The sequence below is a fragment of the Plectropomus leopardus genome, chromosome 6 (genome assembly GCF_026936395.1).
Source record: "Plectropomus leopardus strain MGB_pleo_1.0 chromosome 6, ASM2693639v1, whole genome shotgun sequence".
Classification (NCBI taxonomy): Eukaryota; Metazoa; Chordata; class Actinopteri; order Perciformes; family Serranidae; genus Plectropomus; species Plectropomus leopardus.
Genome location: NC_142181.1, coordinates 23,635,090 through 23,661,675, shown reverse-complemented (window position 1 = coordinate 23,661,675; position 26,586 = coordinate 23,635,090). Strand labels below are relative to the sequence as shown.

Here is a 26,586-nt window from a genome sequence, read left to right as displayed (position 1 = left end):
GATTTTCTGTGTGAAAACATAAAAAGTATTACTGAGGAATTCACAGTTCAATAAAACTGCAATAAATACAATTAGCAGTAGTGTAGAAGTGATCATGAAAAACATGAGTAAAACGTCTTGTCAGCTATAGAGCCACTTATCCAGACAAGTTGTAGCCCAAACGAGGTGTGTTGTATTTGGTATTTTCTGAGATCTCTTTCCTCTCCTATTTACCTTCTACTGCAGTTTTGGGAGGAACAGAAACATGCTCATTCATTCTCCTGCAGAGTTAGATGAGCAATGAGAGGATTGATACCACTTTCATTTCTGTACAGTAAATATAAACCCACATCTAGCAGCCAGTTGGTTATCTTAGCTTGACATAAATCCTGGAAACAGCTGGAAACTGGCTCTGTCCAGAGGTAATGAAATCCACCCACCACCACCTGTAAATCTTACTAATCAACACATTGCACCATGTTTGTTTAACCCATGCAAAAAACAAATTGTACAAACATTGCGGAAAAAAGGCTGTGATTTTATTGAGGCAGTACCTCCAGGATTTCGCAGGCTTTTTCTGGGATTGATCCAGCTTGAAATGCCTGATTTCACAGCAGATTATGATGCGTGCTGCGATATTTAAAGGTTTTTTGTGGTGAATTGTAGGGGAAAGTGAAAACTGCAAAAACAGTTGCAGTGCTATCTCAAATTTGGAGCCTAATATTATAGCATCCAGTGTTTTTTATAGAATTAGACTATTTGTGATGGTAGGTGGATGGGGGTGGGGGCAGCAACAGCTGATTGCCAAAGGTCAAATGTTGGTGCCCTTTGATGCAGCGCTGAAGACCGTCTCTGTGAGGTGCTGTCCTCCAACTCTCCGTCAGATCTCTCTGCCTAAACCCTAACAAACACACAACAAATCTACACTGACACCAAAATGGCTCAACTCTGTCTTTTTAAACTGGTTAATAAAGGTTTGATAATCTTAGACATGTGATGCTAACAGTTAGCCCTGTCAGTGCGTGTAGCTCTGTCCATGGCACAGAGCTCACACCCCCACAGCAGTCGTCTAAAGTGAGAGAAAGACAGAGCAGGGCAAAGAGGGGCTGAGTGAATCAACACACTGCACATAGATCTACTATAAAATTGGTTACAACTTTTAAATAGTGAAATTTGCAGTACAGTTGCAGTGAATGTAAGAAAACTGCAAAGTTGCGCAGAATTCACAGGGACTGGCTGAATACATGTTTGCAAGAGGAGTTGCTGAGGGCTGTTTTCCATAAGCCTACTGCCACATAACTTGTCGTTGTGGTTGTAGAGGTAACAAACGCTTGTTAACTGAATTGCCCTTTTGGGATTAATAAAGATGTCTCTATCTATCTATCTATCTATCTATCTATCTATCTTTTGTTAATTTAGACAGAAACAGGCCAGCTGTTTCCCTGCATTTTCAGCCTTTAAGCTAAGCTAAGATAACCGGCAGACATGAGAGTGGCATCATCTTCTCATCTATCTCTCGACACCAAAGCAAATAAGTGTATTTCTAAAAACTTAACCAGATTGTTGGTGCATGATGATACAGTGTGGTATAAAAAAACTTAGAAATGTTCTTTTTTACAAGAAAGATGCCAACAGCTGTCCACTTTGTCTTAAGCTTTGCTGCTTGCTCTTTCAGCTCTCCCTCTGGACAAGACTTCAACACCTAAGAAGAAAGGCAGTAACCTCAGCATATCAGAGCAGATCACAGGCGTCGTCCGCCAGCCGGCCTTCATCGCAGGGCTGGGAGTGGCTGCATGGTTGGTGCTGATGGGCTTCAGCGGTTGGCTGTACTGTCGACACCGCAGGAGGAAGCAGCTGGGACACTACACCACCTCCTTTGCGTACACACCGGCTGGTAAGTGGGAAAAGCTTATCTTAACTGGGTTTTAGCATCATGACAGGTGTTGGGTGTTCAAAGTATTACAGTAAAATATCAGTAAATTGAATTTCTTGAATTTGACATTTGTGGAGATTTGCAGCAGCTTTAGATTTTTTTATGTCAGGAAGATTTCCCCCTAAATACTAACTGTAAAAAGCAGAAAAGGCTACAATGACACGACCTAGGACAGTTTTCAGACACCGTCAGATGCACTCTGTCACATCTTAGTCATTATAAATTTCTTGTCCATGAAAAGGAGAAGTCACGGAGGAAAAAGCCTTCATTTGTTGTACAGCAAACCGTCAGATTTTAAGTGACAAGCTCTTAATAGACCGCCAGGGACATCTCAGGGAGTGATGAATGTTTTCAATTTTAGTTTGTGTGCACTGGTACTGCATATTCAGTTAATTAAAATGTATTTATCCCCACTGGGCAGTTTTTCATGGCAGGAATAACAGAAAAGACTGAGGACACACTGAAGCGTAAACATTTACCACTGTATGCAGTTTATTTTAGATTTTTTGCCCTTTGGCACATCAGCACATAAACACATCAGTTGTTTTCTGACTTGTCCATGTTCATAAATACTCAATGGACAGCCCAGAGCTTTTACAAAACCATATGCAATTTGATTTCCCCATAAATATTTAACAGTGACTATTATTGCCATACTAATGACTGGAGATTGTATTGTTTCTCATATGGAGTCTATTATTATCTTGTTCATTTAGATGCCACAGACTCAAACTCAAAACTAAGCTTCATCGATTCATCAAATGACATTTGCAAACTCATGGATTGCAGGCATAATGTATGAAGATGTGTTTATGTAGGTCAAATGTATATTTTCATAAAATATCACTTAAATTCTGAACTCTTAAACCCTGTGCTGGATCAACTTTTGTTTCTAAGGAATGGAGCATAATTAAGTTACAAATGCATTTATTTTCCAGTTAATCTTTTGTTTTCTAAAGAATAAGAATTTATTAATTTATTTGATAGGGATGATGCAATTTAAATGTATGTAATGCAAATTAATATTTCTTAACAACTGCAGTTTTTTGTGCCTTTGCGCTACCAAAGCTGTGGCTGAAGGCATTATGTTTTCTAATTGTCACCTTGTCCAAAATTGTGAAGGTGATATCTGAAGGACCCCGTAAGAATATCTTCAAATTTTGCTCCAGTGTCCACCTGGACTCAAAGATGAATGGATTAGATTTTGGTGGTCAAAGGTCAAGGTTTCTGTGACCTTGCATCCATTTCATTGTAGTGATTACCATATCTTACGGCCTTGAGGGATTTTTCTCAAATTTGGCACAAACATCCAATTGGACTGAAGGATGAGCTGATTGGATTTTGGTGATTGAAGGTCAAAGTTTGAGGTTACTGCAACCTGGTCCATCTCATTCTCCTGAACATGATATCCTAGGAAGACCTGAAGGGAATTTATTCAGATTTGGCACAAACATCCACTTGGAGTCCATTATGAAATAATTCCATTTTGATGGTCCAAGGTCATTGTGACCTAGATTTAGAAGAATGTAGTCCTAGTGCTTCTAATAACTCTGTTATCATCTTGTCTGTTGATAGACAAAAACTGCTTGGAAACAGGATTTGTAATTGAGAGTTTTTTCTTCTTCCAGTTGGATTTGCTCACAGTGAAGGATCTGGAATCATCAATGGAGGGTAAATGGAAGATTATAATTAGATGCCGATGATGTTTCTCTATGTGATGAACAAATTATTGACATATTGCTCATCTATTTTTCCAGGCCTGGCTTGTTAGGATCAAATATGGGGAACTACCCCTGGCTAGCCGACTCTTGGCCCACTCCGAACCTCACTCACAACAGCAAAGACTCTGTCAACTGCTGCTCTGGCAAACTGGATTCAGACAGATATTATAACTGTAAGAGCTCTTTGGTAAAATATCTCATATCAGAATGCTGAAAATATGATCGTCAGTGTTAATGAACCTTTGCTGTTCAGCAGTTGGCATCATGAACTACCCGAACCAGTCAGAGAAACACAGCACGGCATCCAATGACAGTCCCATCTACAGCACTATCAACACAGCTGCTGAGGATGACTTGCTGGCGTACTACGACACCTACTCCAGTACGTCGTACAACCAGGGTCCAGACCCGTACAGCAGCAATCCAGTACTGTCAAACATTGGCATTGCAGGTCTGGAGCTGGACCTGGACCAGTGGACCATCCAGTCTGGTCAGTCTGGGTCTGAATATGCCAAGCTCCACTATACCACCAAGAAAAGCAATGGTGAGTGTCTGATGCATCAATAATCCATTTTAATTTCATAAAACAGTGAAGAAATGTGATAACATCTCTTCTGATCTGATACAGTTTGAGTGGGTAATTGCATTTCTTATGTAATGCTGACTTTACAAAAGGATCCAGAGCTGTATTAACTTCTTTTTAATCCATATTTCAGGTTTATAATCAGTTTCAGCCAACTTAGTTTCATCTGGGAGATTCTGTGTAATGCAGCATGAAGCTTGAGTATTGCTGCCATGGTTACCTGCAGATAATTGCACCATGCTCAATGATTTTGAACTGAGGTTTTTACTGTTGTTTAAACTGTGTTTGATGCATGTTGATACCAACTTTTATGCCAGTAAAACAGTGTTATAGCCATGGCTGTAAATTCAAATGATGCTACTCAAATAATAAGTCGGATATAGTGCAATGCTCACAAAACTGTTTTTAAATGTAGTGTTTGTGTGTTATAAATGCTTGCACAGCATGCATGCTTTCTTTCTTCCATTTTCTTTCTTTTTTTCCAAATTATGAATACAAATATAATATACAATATACATCAGATGCCAGAATTGAAAAATGTAAATAGCATTTTTGCACAATAAAAAAATGGAAATGCCAGAAAACTGCAGACGCATCTGAATAATGCAGGTGGAAATAGTGACAAATTAACAAAGATGTGACTAAAATGAATTTTTTTCAACAAGCTTTGTATCATAACAGTGTGGGTGGTATGTGTAGTAATCTTTCCTCCATCTTACCAGTGCAGAGATCTTCCTGAGATCTCCCCCCAGACACAAAAAAAGTAAAGAAGTGGATCAAAAAAAGATGTGCCCCTCTCTCTCTTTCTGTCTCTCATTCACTGTTACTGAGTTGCCTTTTTCTCATCTCAAATGTTTTTAGAAAATTATTTTAGCTGACTGAAAATTGTAATTCGAGTTTGTTACTAGCTGTCCGCCATGTTGTTTCCAGTGGAAAAACTCCCAAGCTCACATAACGTCACTCACCAGTGGGAGCGTTAATTTATCTGGTGCAGCACAGTGCATTCGGGTAGCTTGTTTTCTACCTTTCGAGCAAAAGCAAATGCCACAGCCCCATTTTCTCCGATTTCTCTCAACATGTAGCACCAAATTTCTAGTATTTGTGTCTTTCTACTGCATAATAATCCCAGTTTAATGAAAAGACCATCATTCCAGCAGTTACATTCCTAACAGAGATAACTTGCGCCACCTTAAATCAAGCAATCATTCATTTATTTGTCATATGGAATTATTCAAGGTACAACTTCTTTGATATGTAATCCCATGAGCTTCTTTAACTTGCGCACTGTAATTCAGTCATATTCCTTAATAAAAGCAACATTAGCCTCACACCGCCACTCATTGTGCCATGCCTTAGCTCTAGATAAACCAGAAACAAAGTGCATACAGTTTGGTTACAGGATTTTTTAAAGTGTTGTAGTGTGTGCACGGACATACTGTTTGTTACACATAGTAATTCATTATAATAACGTAATAAAATGGCATAAAGTTACAGTTACCGAAGAGTTGATGCCCTAAGTGTTTCTATATTTGTCTTTCTTACTATGTTTTGTTTCTTTTCAGTCTGATCTTAAGGCCTTTCCATGCTCTAGATAAAGCATTTTGAACTGTCTTTTTGTTGCTTTTCTCCCTAACTTACCTGAAGATTTAAATGGCAATTTAGAGTGAATAAAAATGTACAGGAATGAATAGGCTAAGTGCTCAATCAATTTCCCACACAGAGGTGAAGGAGAACCTGAAGGAGCTCTTGAAAATAAAAAGACTGATAGACAAAAAAGAAACATCCTTCAGGCGCTCATAAGCAGAGCAAGGATAAACACAGAGTTTAAAAGCCTCTGGAGCATATTCAATAGGCCAGTGGCTTCAGCCTCAGGGTCGGGATGGAAAAAAATAAAAAAAACAGTGATTACACCTTGTTCACAATCTGACATGTTGTGTTTTGCTTTTATAGACAAACTGGTAAAGCAGAGGTCCGCTGGGTCCTCTTCCAGGTCAGCTCCTCTCACCTGGGTGGATGTTTTGTCGCTGCCTCTTCCTGCCAACAAAGACAGAGGTCAGACGAAGACAGACAAAGAAGAGCAACACAGGTGAGACTTATTCAGACTTATTATACTCGTACATCAATGCCCATTTTTTCTTCCTTTTAGAACACAATTGGTCTTTGTACTGTCTAATACTCAGTTTATTTATAGCATCAAGGCCTCTGACTTTACCTACATGACAGAGAGAGTTAAGGCAAATGAATATCAAACCTGCCCTGTAATTCTGCCAAGGCTGTCAAACAAAACTTGAGTGAGGTTTGGAGTCTGGGGAGTTTTCGAATTAACAACAGTTGTGTCTGCAGGCGGTGAGTAGATTGAGCTGTGGGGTTTCGGAGGGGAGCCTCTCCTCTAACTAGTTCTGACAGATTAGATTGCGGACATAACGGGGTGGGATCGGAGGGCTGTTCTGACCGTGCCGTGTCTTTTGTAATGACATTAGCCACCATCTGACAGTCTGGATTAGTACTTTCCATTTTCAATGACACGTCCATCATTAAATTAGTGCTGATGGCACTCAAGTGACAACAACCATCACGGAGGTGGTTCTCTCTGCCTCTACATTCCTCTATTTCATATGAACTCATAAATAGATGATTATGAATAGATGAAATAAATGATTTCTTTACTTATAAATTTATTTTCTTACATTTAATATTTGTAGCCATGACAGCAGTATGTCTCTATGTGTAGAGGTGTTGGTTTTATCAGACCACCACTTTGGTCCAGACTGAAATATTACATGGATTGCCATAAGATTTGGTAAAGACATTCATGTATCCCCAATGCTGCGTTCACATGGATTCTGCCAGACTCCAGACGGTAAACAGCCTCTGTATGGCATTGGATAAACAAACAGTCTGACAGAATGGCAGGATGGCAAAACGACACACGTAGGATGAATTGTGTTTGCAGACTGCAGTATATGTGGAGAAGCTGCAGGGGGGGGAGAAGTCCAAAAGACAGGAAACGGACAAACAAATGAGAAAAGAGTTGTAAATTCCAGTAGAAGACTCTGATTTTATAGAAGTCAATAAGAAAATGACCTCTCACTTGATTTATTTATTTCCTCAGTAAACATTTTCCTTAGGGGTATGCTTTAGGGTGTGGCTACCTTGTGACTGACAAGTTGCTTCCAAGGCAACCTGTCAATAAGGATGGAGGTCTATGCATGTATATCCTCCATAGCTCCACCCTCTTGTCAAAATATGATCACTTTCGGCCATTGATGTACAAAGAGAACTGGATAGTATAATAATAGTCCTTTGGAATAGAAATAGTCCGTTTGGGCCCCATGGCATCTTGTGACAGACAGGAAGTTGTAATTCCACATTTTGCCATGATGTCATATTGGCTTCAAAGCCCAGGTCTGTTCCTAAAGGTTTGCTTCTGGCTCCATAAAAAGAGATGTCGACGACCAAAATGCCAAACTCAAGGCTCAGACACATTGCACGAACTATTGGGTGACGTCATGGCAGCTACGTCCATTTATTAGACAGTCCTTGGTCTTTAGTGATGATTGTCAAATGTTACCATGTTAATGCGTTAAACTAACTGACATTGAGGTAACCATGTAGCTCAAAGCACCATTGGGCACCATCGCAGAGCCACAAGCACGACTGTAAACTTGTTTTACTTTCTCTAATTATGTATCAGTAAGTTTCAGTGTTTTCCGCTCTGAGACGCACACTCATACTGCTGTTACTCACTGTCCGTCCTCTAGCTCTGAGGAAGAGGATGACAACTGGTGTCCTCCGCTGCCAGCCAGAACCTACCTGATGGAAACCTCCAGGGAGGAACTCTCCAGCCCACCCTCAAAACCAGATGAGTTGTCCTGCGCAGCAACACTAAAATCTTCCCCCCAGCGAGAGACACACAAGCTCAGCGACAGTCCGCGGCTGCAGCATATTGACCTCCTGGCTCGTCAGCACTCCCAGGTCTCCCAGTCCAACCCAGATCTGTTTACCAGCACCAAGACCCGGGTTGCCGGGGAGTTGTACCACACCAGCCAATGGGCAGAAGATTTCAAGGGGGAAAGCCTTGGAAAAGGTCGGTTCATATTCAGTTTAAAGCCTCACATCTTAGTAAGTGACTTCCCGAGAGGCAGTCACAATCACACAGTGTCATGTATAATTTAGTTTATGATGTTACCCGGCAGAAAGTATTTGTACACGAAATTCATGTCGTATTTATACAGAGTGCAGCTTAGTGTTCTTGGTTTCCTCTAAGTTTCCTGAGGATGACATCAGTTTGCTTTCTTGTCAGGACAATCTCCTGCTCCAGCTGCTGAGTCGAGCCCCACAGCCCAGGCACACAGATCCAGGAGTAAGAAGAAAACACCCAAGGATGGACAAGTCAGGCGAGAGCTACATGGCCAAGCAGGTATGACACACTGTTTGTAACATATCTAACTTCTGCTCTAGTTTGAGGAAAAAGGAGGAGGAATATTACTATTCATGAAATTTAAGTTTTTTTTAACCATGCCTGCAGCATGGCTCTATGCATGGCAATGTCATTCTGGTGGTCCACCACTTTGGTCCCAACCGACATATCTCAACAACTATTAGATAGTTTGCCATTTAATTTTCTACACACATTCATGTTCCACTTAGGCTGAACTGTAATGACTTTGGTGATCCCTTCATTTTTAATTTGGCCCGTAGGGTTGGGCTTGTGTGAAAATATTTAAACCAGTTTGATATTAAGCTAAACATTGGACCAGACTGGTTTACCAAATTGTACCAGGTTTCCCACATGATTCAGCAGTTAGTCCTGAGGGGAACCTAATGACAGTGTGTCCCAACAGAAAATGAACATCAGACTACTACGTAGCATTGTATAACACTGTAGCTCTCCGTCCACAATGAATCCATTAAAAATGCACTTCACGTCATGTAAAAAAAAAAAAAAAACACTTAATATCAGCTGTGCTCGGGATCAGTCTGAAGACATAACCAAATAAAAGATGTGTAAGTAGCCTTTTAGAGATCTTCCTAGATTTGTAACATTACTTTTTAAATCAGTAAGCACGTTTTACAATGTGATATTTTCAGGAAATTACATACAAGATAGCCAACAGCAAGTAAAATTCGCCTAGCTTGTGTTGAGTGATGGTTATTTACCCCAGCAGAAACTTTCAGCTTTCCAGCATTCTCCCTCCAGCCAACTGGGTTTTTGTAGTGAAAAAAGGAGGTTCTGTGTAAATAATTACTAATTTAAACTTAATGAATCCACTGGTCCTCATCTACTGCAGCGCTTTCAAAGCCAGCATCAGATATAAACAGAAACACAGACGACGAAAGCTTCCGGTTCAGCTGTTTTGCATAAATCAAGTCAGTTTAAGCATGCACACCAGACTGGATTGACCTAACTCTACTGGTGCCATCATCAACTTGTAATTTCACTTTGTCCAAAACTATGCTTTGTGTCCCATTAGCCCCAGCTGTACTTTGTGTTTAGTACTAAGTATGAAATAATGTCATGCTAACACGCTAAGAAAAATTATTGACATAGTTAACATTAGCACCTGCATGTTAGTATTGTCACTGATAGCATTTTAGCTATTAGCTCAGCATCATGGAGGAGAAATAATTCAGCTTGCATTATTTGTGGTTTAATCATTTTAACCAACTTTTATTTTTAATGTCAAACACTATCCAAGGAGAAGTTTGACATATGGGAAATATGCTTATGTGCTTACTTGCCAAGAGTTTTAAGGGGTGACGCACACTTTCTTGGCTGGGACCTGAAATATCCTGGATTTTTCACTGGTTGCCTAGCAACTGGTTCCAACCAAGAACTATTAACTTTAAGGAATTTTTCGCCCACACTGCAAAGCACACTTTTGTTAAAATGACAGTTCTACAGGTTTTCACTTCCAAAACCCTACTTAATAACCTAGATGACATTTATCATCCTGCCATTGGCTTTGCCACTGATGCCCATTTTCAACACTGTAGCTTATATTTTCTAGTTGATTGACCACTCCATACCAGGCGACAGATCCACTGGTTTCAGTTCTTTTAAATAGCTATCTTTGGCAAACGTGCTCCATATCTCTGCTCACTGCTATATATTTACAACAATATACACAATTTACGTTCTAGCAAATTCATTAGTGTGGTCATTTTTAATATCCCCACATTCTTTGGCCATCATGCATTCCAGTTTGCTGCTCCTAGTAATGGGAGAGAGTTGCAAAATATGCTAAAACTTCACACCCTCATTCCATTACACCCGCTAATATCTCATGACAATTGATGTACAGATTGTTTCTGATTACTGCATCTGTTTTTGTTGAGTTGAACACACTACACAGCTCTCAGTTGTTGTATATAGTGGACTGTGTATACTGTGATGTTTTAATTTTGTTAAATGTTACTTTCCTGCACTATTGCATCTATGTTTTGATGTCATGTATTGATTTACCTCCTGTCGATGCCTTTTGGCCAGGTCTTCATCGTAAATGAGAGTGGCTCTCAATTTACTTATCTGGTTAAATAAAGGTAAATTGAAAATGAAAAAAAAACAATACCTTTGGCACATTACCCCCATTAAAACATTCATTTGTCGCTTTTATGCAGCCAGAACTTTTGTTTTCTGGTTGTCCGTCCATACGTACGTCCAAATGTCCAGCACACTGTTTTGGACTTGATATCTCAAGAATACCTTGAGAGAATTTCTTCAATTTGACACAAACGTTTACTTGAACTCAAGGATGCCCTGATTAGAATCTGTTGGTCAGAGGTCAAAGGTCAATGTCATGGTGACCTTATTAACCATGTTTATGGCCATAACACAAGAACCTTTGGTGCCCACCTTGAACTGAGCTGATTGTATAAATCTTCTGTATGTGAAACAGCCATGTTTTCACAGACATTGATGTAAACTGTAAAGGCACATTAATTGGGTGCATAGAGGCATGCAACCATGTGGTGGTATACCTAGTTAATCTGCATCATTTGGACGTGTCAAACTAACAAGTTACAATATTGTTACCTTTGATATCATAGAGTATGTTCACCAGTGAGCTTTAGAGACTCTGGAAGGCAGATTTTATTACAACTGGACAGAGTCTGTTAAGCTGTTTCCCATATTTATGCTGAGCTAAGATAACCGACTCCTCATATTTAAGTGACAGGCATTAAAGAGGTATCAGTCTTCTCATCAAACTTTTGGCAAGAAAGCTAATAAATGTATTTCTAAAAAGTTGCACTGTACCTTTAAAGCATTATTTCCATCTGTACTTTATTAATCACCGTTGCTCAATCATCTGCAGAACTTCCCCCTCCACCAGCCCCGCCCCCCACAGATGACTCCCTGCAGCTCTTGGCTGATGTTTTGAGCCGCAGCCGAACAGACACTGAAAGAAAAGAGGGGAGCGATTCGCCTACTCTTCAGAGAAGGGGAGAACATTTCTCACCCCAAAGGAGAGGAGCTGCAAAGTGGTTATCGCAGGGTAAGTGCAAAATGTGATCCTCACCAGTGTAGTGTCATTCTGTATCTGTCATTGAGAGATTATAAAAGAACAATATCTGTCCCAACAGCCATCTTGCGTCAACAGCTGGAACCCAAATAGATGTGTATTAATGTTATTCTGATGCTTCATACAAATCCTTTTGAGCTTAGACAGAACCAACTGCCACCAGTGTATACACACTTATTATCTCACAGTAGTAGCTCTGCTTTTAATAGCACGGTCTGCACCATCACTTAGGGTTTAGCCTATATAAATACAGCTGTAACTTGGAGTGATTTGTTTGTCATCCACAGATGAGAATGTAATCCCATATGGACAGTCCAGCTTCATGCCCCAGGCCCAGATGTCAGGCTACGGATCCCTGGGTGGAGGAGTTCTTTCACGAACCTCCACCGCCAGTCGGAGGAGGGATGAGGTAGGTTATGTCTAGACTTACATTAGGAACTGCTGAACAGACTGTGTCTGCCTGGTGTGGGTCGCAGTCAGTTCAACAGCAAACTGAGGGCATTTTGAGCTGCTTATCAGATTCCTCGAGACAGTGAGTTGTAGAAGATTCCCGTGGGTTTTGGGCAAGGGCCAAAAGAAGTTATCTAACATAGTGACTCAACAGAAGTTTCCAAAATCTCCCAATACAAAATAGGAAATTGCAAGATCATGCTGTTCATGCCTGAGTGCTGTCAAAACTTTCAAAAAAGTTATCCTGTGTTTAAAGTATTCAGATGAATAAAGGTGGTAGGGCTGTCAGTTTCGTTAAATTTTGCTTTTGATGGTTTAGAGCCATTGACAGGTAACTAGCTAGTTCATTTTCATGAAAAAACATATGATCTACAAGAGGCCTTTTTCTTGAGACTGGAGCTTTATATACTCAGTTTGCTTTAGGGCTGCATTTTAAAGCGCTATCCAGTAGAGGATGTGAGACCTTAATGTTTTGTGATGTAAATTTCTCACCTTTTGTTTTATTTTATTCTTTAGTTGGCTTTTCTCACAGATAGTTGGCCATGTTAACATGTGGAAACAGTGCTTACTGCCCACATTTTGATTTCTGCTGGTTAGCAAGTCTCGGCCAATCTGTACTGGGCACCACATGGGTTGGACTGGAGCTAGCTGGCCGTCCTGCCCGGAATGGGTCACTGTGGCGAGACGGCGTGACTGTGGAAACATTGTGCCCACCCTGTGGTCTCCCCCCAGCTCACCCGTGTGACACAGCAGCTCCATTTTGGGCTACAATACCTTGTTTAGCATTGTTTGCTATTTTAAACCCAGTGTGACCAGGGTTTAGACCGGTGGCACAGTGTTTTCACTGCAATGCTGCTGGGGTGACACAGTGTTACTTCGGGTAACTGCAGAATAAGCAGCACCACTAGCTCGCCCCCACCAGACCCAGTTGGGAAGCAGTGCAGTAAACTGAAGAGTAACAACATTAGCCCGTAGATTGACATGGTTAAATGGTTATCCTTTTACATACCTTAACGGTGGTACAAAAAAAAAAGAATGCATGCTTTAATAAATCAAGGTGAAAGAAACTTCCTTGACTTGATTTCAAGGCTTCAAGCTCTAGCGGGTGTCACATGTTTTCACTGCGTCATTTATCCGCAGGATCTGTTTTGATTGCACTATTTTGCATTTTGTTTTTATTGATACACCAATGTTTCCAGTTTAAGCAAGAATAAAACCTTTTTTTTCATTTCCACTATTTTATTCTGAAAATTTGCATTAAAACTACTGATAGTTTATCCACCAGGAAGCATTGACAAGTTTATTTTTCAATAATAAATTGGTCCCATCAGAACATATCATATAGTTACAATCTCAGAAAAACGAAAACATTGTTATATGTGTTTTCTCGTGCTCTGTGTTTATGGTCTCAAAAAAGGAATTAGAAAAAAAACATGTAAAATTAAATATGAAATTCAGAATTGCCCAGGCTTTATCCTGTTTAACCACCTCCATGTTTCTGTATTTGACCCGTTTCAAAATGTTTCTCCCAGACTTTTGCACCGTCTCATTGCTCTCTATGTTGCTTTTGTTTCCAGAATCTCATGTAGACAGACACCGATTACATGCCATGACATCCTGCTTTTCCTCCATAATTTCCTGTCTTCGCAAACCATCAATCTGTTGCCATGGTTTCTCGAAAAACTGAAGACTAAAGGGAAAGCATCAAGGCTTGCCATCTGCCTTTTCACAAACTATTTTTGTTTTAATCTTAATGATTTCATCTTTATTTTTTGTGACTTCCTTCACCTTTTCTCTGTGTATATAGATAGACATCTTTGCTATTTTTTAAAGATGTGATCAGATGTGCTACTGAAAATGGATCTGGGCCTCAAAAAAATAATGTATTTTTAGGCAATGGGAAGTTAATGTAACTATGGAATTACTGTACAGCAGATTAATGAATGTATCTTCTGTTTACTCCTGACTATGAAACCATGATAATGTGAGTGTTTGACGAACGACTGAAAAAGACATGAGGCAGAAAATGTGTTAATAAATCATTATGCGGGAGTGCGTGCGTGCGTATGCGTGTCAGTGCATGTTGTAGTGTTTGTGTGTGTTACTGTTTTGATCTCTCATTTCGGTGTGACTGTGTACTGTGGTATCCCTGTAGATCACAAGTGTGTTAGTTCTGTCAAGATTTTTAAATTGACCAATAAAACATTTATTACAAAAAAGTTTTTGCCCATGTGTGACATTATTGAATATCACAATAGCTAAAGCATTTTTAGCCTCGCTGTAGGCCTTGGAATGTCGGTCCACCACTTTGGTTCATGTTTTGCATCACTGTAGACATTTTGAATGTGTTGTAGTTGCTCTCTGTGGTCATTTTTAATATCTTTGCAGGTGTTTTGCATCTCTCTTTAGTCATTTTTGAATCTCTTTGTGGTCTTTTTTGTCTCTTTGTAGTTGTTTTGTTTCTTTGTGGGGTGTTTTTATGGAGTCACTACCTGGTTGGTTTGTGTTCATTTGAGTGGCAGTTTGTTTGTGCTGTGTAGGCCCATTCGGTAATCCATCCATAGCCCTGAACTGTTATAACTTTGATGACCTACTGACTTTCCATCTTGTGCCATCATCGGGTCAAAAACATAATTGTCCAATTGTTTTATGACCCGCAGAACCCTGTACATGCGCTCAATTTAATAATTTAGGCTCTCTAGTTAATAATTTGTGTGCACAAATTATGTGCTGTCGATTTAATATCCCATTATATATTTGCCTCCCATCTTATAGAAGGCAGCCAAGAGTTTAAAGAAGACAATGGAAACATTTATATAACTAAGTATATGCAGTTCTGTTTAAATTTTCACAGCAAAACAGCCTGTCAACCTGTAAAATATGTTAAAAGGATCTAAAAGTATCAGCAAAAAACCTGAAGTATATCCACTTAGCTCAGTCCGAGATCCAAAAAGAGGGGGAGTAAATGCACCACAAGACTAACAACATGAAAGTGATAAATTATGTCAAATGGAGTGTAATAATTGTAGTGACCAAAATACCTGCAAAACATTCTCATCAGCCTCACATGTAGGCTACTGTGTGTGAAGTGATTATTAAATTGAAGGCATGTCGTAGCAGTTTTGATTTTACAGCACATTTTATACATCAGGGCAGTTCAATGTGCTTTGGATATTAAAAAGGATACAGCAAGATTAAAAAAAACAAAGAATGGGCAAGTGATAAAACAGATACAAAATTGAAAAAAGTAAGCTTGTGCAGTTTAAAACAAGAAAAACAAATAAAAGCACATTAAATACTTCCACATTCAGATGCAAAAAAATGCATGAAATAAGAAACAATTAATGGGGGGAGTACGAAATGTAAAATAGTACAGTTTTTAGGTTTACATTAAAAGTGGTTAAATTCAGGGCTTTTCTAATATCATCTGGGGTGTTGGGAGGTTTTTTCTTATTAACACGTATACATCACATATATCTAAGATGCTGATGGTGAACATGGTAAACATTATACCTTCTACATCAGCATGTGAGCATGCTATACCAAAGCACGGCCTCAGAAAACATGACTTTAAGTATTGTTGATATGTAGGTTGTTGTTGTTGATATGTAGGTTTGTTGAATTGTTTTTTATTTGTTTTGGAAAATACTGACTCATATTTTAAATATATTCTAAAATAATCCTAGTGCGTGTGTGTGTGTGTGTGTGTGTGTGGGTTGGGTAATTCAGATGATTTACAGAGCATGAAGAGAAAGAGGGGAGAAAAGAGGACAGAGAATTTAGCTCAAATTTTTCCATCAGAGCCAAAAGTCTCTGAGGAGTTTGTTATCTCGTGTTCCCAGTAAAATGGCTTTTCTGATACAAGATACCGTGCATGATTTGATGCCTTCTTCAGCTTTGTGAGGAGGCATGTTTGTGAATGTGGCCCAATGAAAGGAGCTAACCTTCATCTCTCAGTGTGACTCCTGAGATGTGACAGCGATGGGATATAAAAAGGCTTTCTTCATGTCTGCACCTTCATCTGCTGTATGTGCCTCTTGTGTGCAGATCTCATTGGTGTAAGTACGACAGTATTTTGGCAGGGAGGCAGTCGGATGGTGTGGAAAGTGAGTTGGACTCTGCTGCCTCTGGCACAGACCCACTGGGTCCCACCAGACTAGGAGGATAATGGTAATCCGATGCAATTTAGAAGGGTTCTACAATTTTATGCTTTTAGGCCTGTAGCGTGGATTAACACACACACACAGACAGCTGTGGTGTGTTACTGAGGCCACTTCACATGTTCACTTCTCAACAGGAACAACAGTAAGAATTTTTCTCACAGACACTTCATTTCTTAAAACAGTGTGCTCTGACTACTTTAATCACCTCAAAGGTGCCACCCAGGCACAATTTAAGACTTAAAAATACTCTGCTTGGAATAATGAAATTTCAAGCTTCCACATAAACTGTGAGCTGCATATTAGCCCACACTGGTCTCCAAACAGGTTGTTAAGTACAACCAAAACAGACCATATCTAAACTGAACTGAGAACTGATTAAACTGAAATTGAAGGTGAGAGCAGAGAAACTTTCCCTTCTCTGCAGATCAATGTGAAAACAACCTTCCAGTGTCAAATGCCACACAAACACCATTCTGCAGAATGAAGGCCACATATCTGAGTAAAGTAACAATAAGTAAAACACATCTCTGAATGTAGGGGGACCTGGACTGAAATCCAGTTTATTGCAAAGTGGGTGTTCATGGAATTTGCTTTGGTGTGTAGGGGCATAAAAAAGAGAAAATGAAACTCAGAAATGAAAACATGTTCTGGAAAATAAATAAATAAATTAATTAATTAATTAATCAAGAGACATGAATGTAGGATGTTTTGCATACTGCAATTTGATATTCATTTTCCACTGAAGTGTTTTTGTATGGAAAATTATCTTTAGTGAAATGTATTTCTACTGGTGCTCAGTAATATAAAGTCAGTTTGTTACAGTTCTCTCCTGCACCTTGATTGGATGCCGTTGAATTGATTCAAACAAAGTGGATCTGGAAAAATAAGTGTCGACTTGCTGGTTAATTAAGTGTTAAAGCTGATTCGGGAAGGGAAACACATTTTAAATAGCAGATTTTTTAATCTTTTGACTTGTGGTATCAAGTATTTTCAAGTCAGAAGGCTAAAAATCAAGTGAAGTCACCAGTCATTACTGGTAAAGTTGCGAGTCTTGATTTTGGACAAAATGGGACAAAATTGTTGAAGGTATGTGCAGGTTCACAGTACAGGTTTTGGTCCTGATTGACCACAGCCTCTTGATGAAAGGGAGTGTTTCCAAGAGTTTCTGTTCGGGTTGGGAGAGATCAGCCGCAGTCCTTCCTGTCTCAGGGTCCTGGAGGTGTGCAGTTCCTGGAGGGACAGGAAACTGCAGCCAATCATCCTCCTAACGGAACGAATAATATTCTGCAGAACAAACACACTATAACTAGTACACAAAACACATTAAACACGCCTCTCACCAATCTGTAGGAGCTCTAACATCTTATTGACATGTGCTAGTAAGAAAGTAAGCAGAGAAGTCAAAATAGAAATGTTAATCTACTGAATAAAACATTAGTAGTACACAAACCTGAACATTAATGAATAAAAGACACCCAGTCTAAACAGCGACAATTCCCGGATCATGAGAAATTATTAGCTTGAGCCGTGGTGCCAGCTGCGGATAATCCTGCTTAAGCAAGACGTTGTATCCCCAGCAGCTCTACAGGTGTTCATCTGTGTCTGTTCATCAGGAGCTGCTGGTGTCATTATCATTATAGCAAATTATTTGCCTTTTGACGACAACACAAAGTGCTTTACGTAAGACATAAAGATGTGTCCATCACACAAGTCAATATAAAAAAGACACAGGAAAAATAAGTTAAAATTAGTCCCAAATATTACTTATTAAAAAGGCAGCTTTAGATAGACACGTCTAAAATGACAGACAATTAAGTACAGCATTCTGCATCAGGAGAGACTGATAATAGAAACTGGGGTGAGATAAGAAGATTGTCTGGCTCAGCAGGTCAAAAAAAAGTAATTATCACTCAAGTGAGAATCTCAGAATTGAATAAAGATTGTGATTGTTCTTTCCCATTGGGGCAACAAACCAATTCGTGTGAGAAAAACTCCAAGTAATGATTCAGCCTTTGCTGCAGAACTAAATGAAAAGCGCCATCTAGTGGTGATATGCAGACATGGAGGGTGACTGTGTTGCTCTGTGAATTCATTGGCTGTATTTTGTTGGTCATCAGTACATCCTCTATACAGAACTTAAAGCTGCAGGGGTTTGTGTGGAATTTATCTACCTTACTGGGACATCCACTGATATTTGATGTCAAGCTTTTAGTTTTCCCTTAAAAACACCATAGCCGTTGCCTGTTAATTGAATGTTTAATTCACTACCATAAGCTGTCTCCAGATTTTGGCAGTATATCCAACCAGTGCCCCAAAACTTGCAACATCTATGCCATTGTGTTATGTGATTAACTGTTCACTTCATAGTGGCCTTTTTTGTGACCAGCTCAAGCACATCTGCGTAGCAATAATGCAATAAAATTAGTATTTTGATATGTAAGATGAATGGATTATGGATTACATTGGAAAGGTGCTCTCTAACACACATATAAACAAATCTGTTGATAAAAAATGAGAGAACTACGCTTTTTGTGCAAAAAATATTAGATCTTTTATTTAAGAAAAAAAATGGGGACAAAAGCAAATATATATACGTGTATATTCATTCCTCAGTGAAAAGACTCACTGAACAAAGAAACACCTACACCCAGTGTTCTCAGATAGAACAACAATTAATTATTTCAACAAGAAATTATTTCTGTAATTAAGTAAAATTTCGTACTTGTTTAAAACTGCCATATAATCTGCCATATTCTCTTCTAAACAGTGGTCTAAAAGCTTCTCGGGAACTTAAGTTGTTTACATGATGTTGAGAGCATTGTGCTGAAGGTCCATCTTACAGTTAAGGCCTGTGACGTGTTCGTATCCTTCATCTGCTACAGTATACGCCTTAGCAGACTGTGTGGGTATTCTCTGCATGATCAGCAGTCTGGCTTACTGTGGACAGATGTTGTCCAGTTTATATCTGTATACAGCAGTTTCTTTATATTTGCCTTATCTTATGCCTGTGTTTGGTTGTATGTCTGTAAACATTTAGTCCTGTGAATATAAGGTATATTAAGTTTACTGGTTTGTTCAAAACTCTCTGAAAACAATCTTCATAATTGGCCATATGATTGCCCTTTGATGTATGACATCCCCTCTCCCCATTTCAAGCTTAAGCTGTCCTATCAAATACATGCAAAAAGCCCAAAATATAATCTTATTAAAAACAAAACAAACAACAACAACAACAACAACAACAACAAAAAACCTCATCCCAGAGCCTATAAAAAGCAGCACTTATTCATAAAGTATGATCATTGGGTCCTTTGGGGTAAAGCACCACCTGCTGGTAATATATAAAAAGTGTAGTTTAGTTTTACTGATTATTTCAGAAATTTGCATAATAATGGATTATTGCATGCCATAAAAATCCTTGGATCCTTCTGCCATTTCAAGACAGGGCCTAGATGTATTCTAACTCTTTGAAACCTCTGTAAACTGGCCTAATTTCTGTCAAAAATAAGAAATCACCATGAAATTAGCAGGGAATTTGTAAAACGCACAGGAAAATTACGTGATCGCTTAGAAATTACAATTACTCAGTTAAAATATTTTAAATGTGTAATTCTAATAATTACATTTTGGAGCTCCAGAAATGTTTTTTTTTTTTAAAAAAAGTTGCTCATTGCCTTTCCTCCATGCTTTTTAAACAAATCAAACCAGGTTTAATTACTTTTGAAAGGCGCCTGAGTGCAGCACAAAAAAGTGATGTCGTTCTAGGTTTCAAAGGGTTAACTGCGCTTGGCTCAATAGGTAGGCCCTCACCTGTCAAACAGCAATGCGCATGCCCAAAGGTTTTTGAAATGAAGGCGGGTCGCACAAATTGATACCACCTGCTGCTGATTACCTGCTGCCTTACTGCAATCTGACCGTCCGCCAAACTGTGTTAACGTGTGTGTTAAGATTGTGACTACTTTCCGTGTCTGCTGGAGGTGACTGCAGGACTTTCAGGAGCTGAAGTATCTTTCTTAGAGGATTTCCAAACATCAAGCAGCAAGACAACGTGGTGAAATGGGGCTACAGCGCAAAAATCGGGGAATGGAACTGTACGGAAGCAAACTGAGGAGAACAGGTATGTGTTAAAACTGACACCCACTGTAGACCAAGTTTTGTCTTTGTTAGGGGGGACAGGGGGGAGATAGCAGCTCAGCACTAAGTGTCAAATTAGGCCCCTATTCAAACTTTTAAAGAGCATATAGGAGCTTAAACATAATGATGGGTGTATATAGTGGCCATTCCATGCTCAGTTATGTCTCAGAAGTTGTTGCATTAGTTTTTGGGTTGATACCATTTGTTTTTTGTTTTTTTTTTTATGTTGTGATTTGGTATTAGAACATGCAACGTTTGGAGATTTTTTGTATGAAATGCATTTTCAGTGATTTTATGGCGAGCATTTATGTTTTGGAAAAATCGCGCAGGGACTGGCTTGTTGTTGATATACCTATAAAAGCTATGTATCCTCTAAATGTTCTTCATCTCTAGTTTGTGGCTGTAAAGTTTAATAAGGCTGTGTTTATCCTAGAGGTCACAATAGGTCATTATATACAGCGAGTCTGTTTAAAAACTCTCATTACAACAAAAAGGCTGCAATAGGGGGTCACATTATCATGCAAAACTGGGCTCATAGAATCCACAGTCTCAGCTTTCCAATAATACTCAAGAAATGCATGAAATTCTCATGAAATTTAAAGTCTATTTAGAAACATCAGTATGCAGAAATATCCAAATACAATAAGCAAAAATAACACATATGTATAGAATGCAAAAACACTGCATGGTTGCTGCCCCAAACTGCATGAGGCGAGCATAAAGTGGTCATGTTTATAAAGTGACTCGTGTTATTTTCACTCGCATAACATGAGATGAGAGGTCTAAAATTCAGCATGCCATGGCCTCTGAAAAACAGTGAAGTAATGCGTGATCGCTGGCGGGTACACAGGTCTTATGGGATTTAACTGGAGTGTAAGAATGGGAAAATTGTAAATTTAAGTTTTAGTTTTTATTTGCCATACTTAACCAAGGGTGTAGGTTTTGTTTCAGATATTAAGCGGGAGTCTTCGAGTCTTCGGGTCCTCCTCCAAGAATGTTTGAATGTTAAGCACTTAATTTCCTGCATTCTGGTGATTTTTTTTCTGCACTTGTTTGTTCCTCCTCTGCCTCAATATATGGTGGCACTTCCTGCTTCAATTGTGCATACTTTTTCTTCCTGTTTAATGGCAGATTGCCATAATTGCTTTTGAGGTTGCATTCTTTCACCACCTGCTGTACCGGAGGCATTATTGTGTTAATGTATTGCACTCTAGCAATTCATCAGAATAAGTCCCCTGCTACTTTAATGTTTTTATTGGCAGGGGCATGTTAGTATACTGAGGGGCACAAATCTACACGCTGCGCTTAAAATCTACACCTATGTACTCGACATATCTCTTCACTGTGCATTGAAATGCTTCGTTGCCCCTTCCAGTGTGGTATTTGGCATAATAAATATAAGCCTAAACTTAAATTACTGGCTTGCGTCATATGCCTCTGCAAACCAGTCAAGTTGCAGTTAACATCCATGTCTGTACAGACTCGTATGCAGCCACACACACACACACACACACACACACACACACACACACACAGGATCTTTACAATCAGTTTCAACACCTGAGATCAGTGTCACCAATTCAGTATCTGACCAAATGTCTCCCCCTTATATGTTACGATAATAAATAATGGTCAGAAAAGTGTTTTTACAGAACATGTTACAGTGATGTCAACCTTTGACCTTTTGGATGTAAAATGCCCTTACTTCAGAAGTTTATTCTGTTAGGAATTTGTATCAGATTTTGTCATTATATAAATGTGTTGTAGTTCTGACCAAAAACATGTTTCATGAGGTCATTTACCACCAAATTTTAATTGGTTCATCACCGAGTTAAAGTGGACATTTGTACCGAATTTGAAAAAAAAAAAAAGAATCCTCCAAAGTGTTCTTGAGATATTGCGTTCATGGAAATGGGATGGATGAGCTGAAAACCCAAAAAAACAAAATGTCTCTGGCCCTGGCTGTTCCCAGCATGAGGCAAAATATGTATATGAGAGAAAATGATATACAACAAACAACAACATAATATTGCGTAAGTATTTAATATGGTGAAAGCAGCAGACCTGTCTACCTGACAGTGTCCTTGATAAACTCTCTATTTGCCTTATTTTGCATCAATGAAAAGGTTTTCATACCATTTTTTTCCACCTAAAACGGCACTGAGTATGCTACACCAGTCACACCATCAACGGAGTAACTGAAATATTAATTTCTCACCCATAACTCTCTTTTTAAACTCCCACTCTCTCTACAACACACTGAAACAAAGATAAATTACTTTTACTGCAGCTTCATCCCCCAAACTGTACAAACCCATAACTCTATTAGCCGCCCACCATCCTGCTTATCCTCCTCTACTCTGCCAAGTTATCCGCGCGCACCTCGGCCTGTGAATTTATGCTGCTCACTGTATTCAAGTTCACTGCGACGCGCGTTTTTATTTTATAAATGTCTGAGCAGTTTGTCATCTGTAATTAAATCAATTCCTCTGGGTTCACTGCGTGCCAAGTAAATGCCAGGAACTTTAAAATATGGGACATTAATGAATTAACCTTCAATTTGTCTTGCCACTGTTGTTATTATGGATGCAAAACCATTAAAAGCACACTGTAGTGAGTGCAGATGCTGGAATATCGTAATCATTTTATACCACATGCCTGAGAAAATGATTGATTTTATGTAAATGAGCACACTGCACAACTTTTATTACAATAATCTGTACATAAGTTGGTACAGGGAATTGTATTAGGCTGAAATGACCTGAAAATTACTGAAAATATTGTTGCTTGTCCATCAGCATATAGGGCAGGATTTTCCGAAAACACATCAACTGAAACATGATTCAAAATGAGTTCAGCTTTACATTCTGACCACTTAAAATAATCTCTGTCAAATGAACCTTTCTAGCAATAGCTGTGGGTGAGCCCATAGCAGGCCGTGAGTTTACTGTGTGTGTGGTTGTGCAGCATTTTGAATTAAAAGCCCTGTGTCATCAGTATTACTGCACAGCGCTTTAACAGTTTTGTATTTTCAGCAGATTCCCTAAAACACAAAACTCATCCTCTGTGATTGGTTGTGGCTCAGCATGCTCTATTGTTCCCTCAGCCCGTTTGTTCGCTTGGTTTCCTACGCACAAACAAAACTTTCCTGCCTGCCCCGCACAATATTGGGCTCCTCTGTGCTTTGACAACCCCGAAATATTGGAATCTCTGACTTTTTCTGAGGAAAAAAGATAAAGGTAGGTCATTCATTTTAAAAACATAATTTGTGAAATGTGTGCAATATTTTGTAATTTAAATAGATAGATAAGTTATCTTTCTTTCTTGCTACAATTGGTAGTAAATCTCTTTTAGCTTAAATAAATAACTTTTTATGTTGCCTTAAAATGTGGGGAAAAACACCACTTTTAATGAACTACTGAACTCCAGAGGCCATGATTGTCTGCATGCAGAATTGAACCAAATATTTAAAAACTATTCTAGATCTGTTGTAAATTATTGTATACACTTTTGCTCATAAAATGAATTTATGAGGGTTTGAAAAAGGATTTAAAGTTAGATCTGTCTCTCAGCTAGAGGTTAATGACTTGTCAGATTGAGCTGACTGCTTGACCATGTAAATTTCGTGTCTGTCATTGCCTAACAAGTACTGTTTCTATAATCAGATATGTCAAGCTTCAGCGTAACATTTGTGGCACCCTGCTGAATGAATTTCAATATTATTTTATTCATAGTCAGTGCAGCCCCATGCTCTGCAACAGGAAGTAGCTGCTTTAATTGGGGCCAGATGTTTGCGGGGCCCTGACCTGCTCTGTTTTTCCGTGTGTCAGTCAGTGTTTTTTGGCAGGATGTACAGCTTCATGGGAGGTGGGTTGTTCTGCGCCGGAGTTGGGAACATACTCCTCATTGTCTCCACGGCAACTGACTACTGGATGCAATACCGTCACTCCAGCAATTACATGCACCAGGGCCTGTGGCGGTACTGTGTGCCCGGGAAATGCATGACACACACAGACAGCATCGGTAAGAATTCTCGGGTTGTCTTTCACTGCATGTGCACAAGCAGATCCTCATTTATATTTATTAGTTTGCTGACAGTCACCCTGTGAAGACCACACAAACTCTCTTGACACTGGGAGTGCTTCCTTTGGGGGCTTTGTTTCAGTGCAAATGTTACCAAGAAATCTCTTTTTGTTTCTTTTGGTTAAGACACTGTATTAACAGATTTCTTTATATAAATTTACAGGCTATTTTCAGTCATCTGTCATAAGTTTAATTTAACAAATCAGGTGCAAGTCCTTTCCTAAACACTAGAGGGCAAGCTAGAGCTGAAAAAGGTGTAAATAACTGTGAAAATAAAACATATCAACACTATAAATTACATGAGATGTCTGTATAAAATAGGAGAAGTTCTGGTCATACTTTCAAATCTAATCTCATCTCATTTCACCCTAAGCGTACTGGGATGCCACCCGGGCCTTCATGATTCTCTCCCTGCTGGCTTGTTTCATCGGCATTGTGATCGGCGTCATGGCCTTCATCCACTACTCCTCCTTTGATGGGTTTGACAAGACATTTGCAGCTGGCATCCTCTTCTTCATCTCCTGTAAGCTCCTAGCTACATGCATGCCTCTCTGATAAACTTAGGACCTTTTAACCAGTTAAACGCCTAATGATTTTGTCTCTTGTGCAGGCTTCTTTGTGTTGCTGGCCATGGCTGTCTACACAGGAGTGACAGTGAACTACTACGGTAAACGCTATGGCAGCTGGCGGTTCTCCTGGTCCTATATAATGGGCTGGGTGGCAGTGGTGCTCACATTCTTCTCAGGTATGCATCCCAACTTATTAACTTACTAAAACACACAGCCATGCCTTGTTCTCATGTTTATAATCTTTATTTGATGAACTGATTGTTCTCCTCCAGGTATCTTCTACATGTGTGCCTACCGGATGCATGAATGCCCAAGAAACTCTAACTCACGCTGACCTGCCAAAGACACACAAATAAGCACTGGTTCGTAATATATGAACCAACACCAGTATGAACTTTCCAACTGCTTCCTGTTAACCTGAATATTCATGAACAAGCAAAATAAATGAGGAAAAAACAAATGCATTTGTTTTCTGTGTTGTCTCTCGACAGTAATACTTTAAGTATCATAACAAGATATTACCAAAGAATTAGTCAAAAGTTACAATAATATTACCTGAAATTTACAAACAAAATTAAATGGAAAAAAAAGAGGGAATGACCTGAAAAAAATAAAATAAGTATTAATGATAATAATATCAAATGTGTGTGTGTGTGTGTGTGTGTGTGTGTATACATAGTAACCTAATTTGAATACGTATTGATAATAATTATAAATGTAGTTTTCTTGATTGGTTTTTCTTGTAGGCAACTTTCTTGTCACCTTTTACACATTTCTGGCAATTTGGGGAACATTTCATGCCAAGTTGCTGATTGCCTTTTTTCCTTTTTTTGAAAAAACAAAAACAAATGAATTTTCTCACAGTTCAAAGAATTAATGCTTGTAAAGGGTAAATGGGCGACCTGCAAATAAGATGATTTGTGGGTGGCATTTTTTTTTTTTTTTTTTTTAATGTAATTCCATGTTCAGCTCTGAGTGGAAAAAACCTCTACCTGACAAGATGCATTACAAACAGGCATATTTACTGTGAAGATGTTCTGCTCAATATTATATAATATTTCCTGAATTACTTTTGTTTTAAAATCAGGGTTCCTCCTCATTTTTAATGCACAAAATTTCAAAACTTTTCAAGGACCTCTTTTCCTTGCCCTAACTGCCTAGAATTGTTTGGACATATTGGATTCAAACTAGGGCTGTCAAATTATAATTTTTTAAAACTGTGATTAATTACAGAATATAAATAGTTAATCGCAATTAATTGCATTTTGTAATTCCTTTTATGAAATCCATTATTTTGTATTTCATAACAGTGTATTTTCATAACAGTTTTTAGGAATCAAATAACTGCAAAAAACTGCATGGGACGAGCATAAAGTGGGCATGTCTGTAAAGAAGAGACTCATGGCTACCCACGGAGCCCATTTTCATTCAGATATCTTGAGGTCAGA

At 38.9% G+C, this 26,586-nt stretch overlaps 2 protein-coding genes across 3 annotated transcripts in view; both read left to right on the top strand.

The window, feature by feature from the left end:
* The window catches only part of LOC121943012 (roundabout homolog 2), a 70,653-nt gene extending 56,250 nt beyond the window's left edge, over positions 1-14,403 (top strand). The window contains exons 17-26 of one of the 2 annotated variants that reach the window (XM_042486367.2): positions 1,655-1,873; positions 3,541-3,583; positions 3,670-3,806; positions 3,890-4,177; positions 6,167-6,302; positions 7,978-8,303; positions 8,520-8,636; positions 11,533-11,712; positions 12,027-12,148; positions 13,767-14,403. In XM_042486367.2, the coding sequence (XP_042342301.2) occupies positions 1,655-1,873; positions 3,541-3,583; positions 3,670-3,806; positions 3,890-4,177; positions 6,167-6,302; positions 7,978-8,303; positions 8,520-8,636; positions 11,533-11,712; positions 12,027-12,148; positions 13,767-13,778 (1,580 nt within the window). In that variant the 3' untranslated portion in view covers positions 13,779-14,403. Of the gene's footprint in view, positions 1-1,654; positions 1,874-3,540; positions 3,584-3,669; positions 3,807-3,886; positions 4,178-6,166; positions 6,303-7,977; positions 8,304-8,519; positions 8,637-11,532; positions 11,713-12,026; positions 12,149-13,766 lie in introns of both variants that reach the window. The other variant, XM_042486366.2, reaches the window with a different exon arrangement.
* A 9,171-nt stretch (positions 14,404-23,574) lies between these two features.
* Positions 23,575-25,598, top strand: lim2.3 (lens intrinsic membrane protein 2.3). The gene is made up of 5 exons (XM_042487312.2): positions 23,575-23,725; positions 24,317-24,509; positions 24,943-25,092; positions 25,180-25,314; positions 25,411-25,598. Exons 2-5 carry the CDS (start codon positions 24,335-24,337, stop codon positions 25,470-25,472), a joined length of 522 nt encoding a protein of 173 aa, XP_042343246.1. The 5' UTR covers positions 23,575-23,725; positions 24,317-24,334; the 3' UTR covers positions 25,473-25,598.
* Positions 25,599-26,586: the final 988 nt, after the last annotated feature.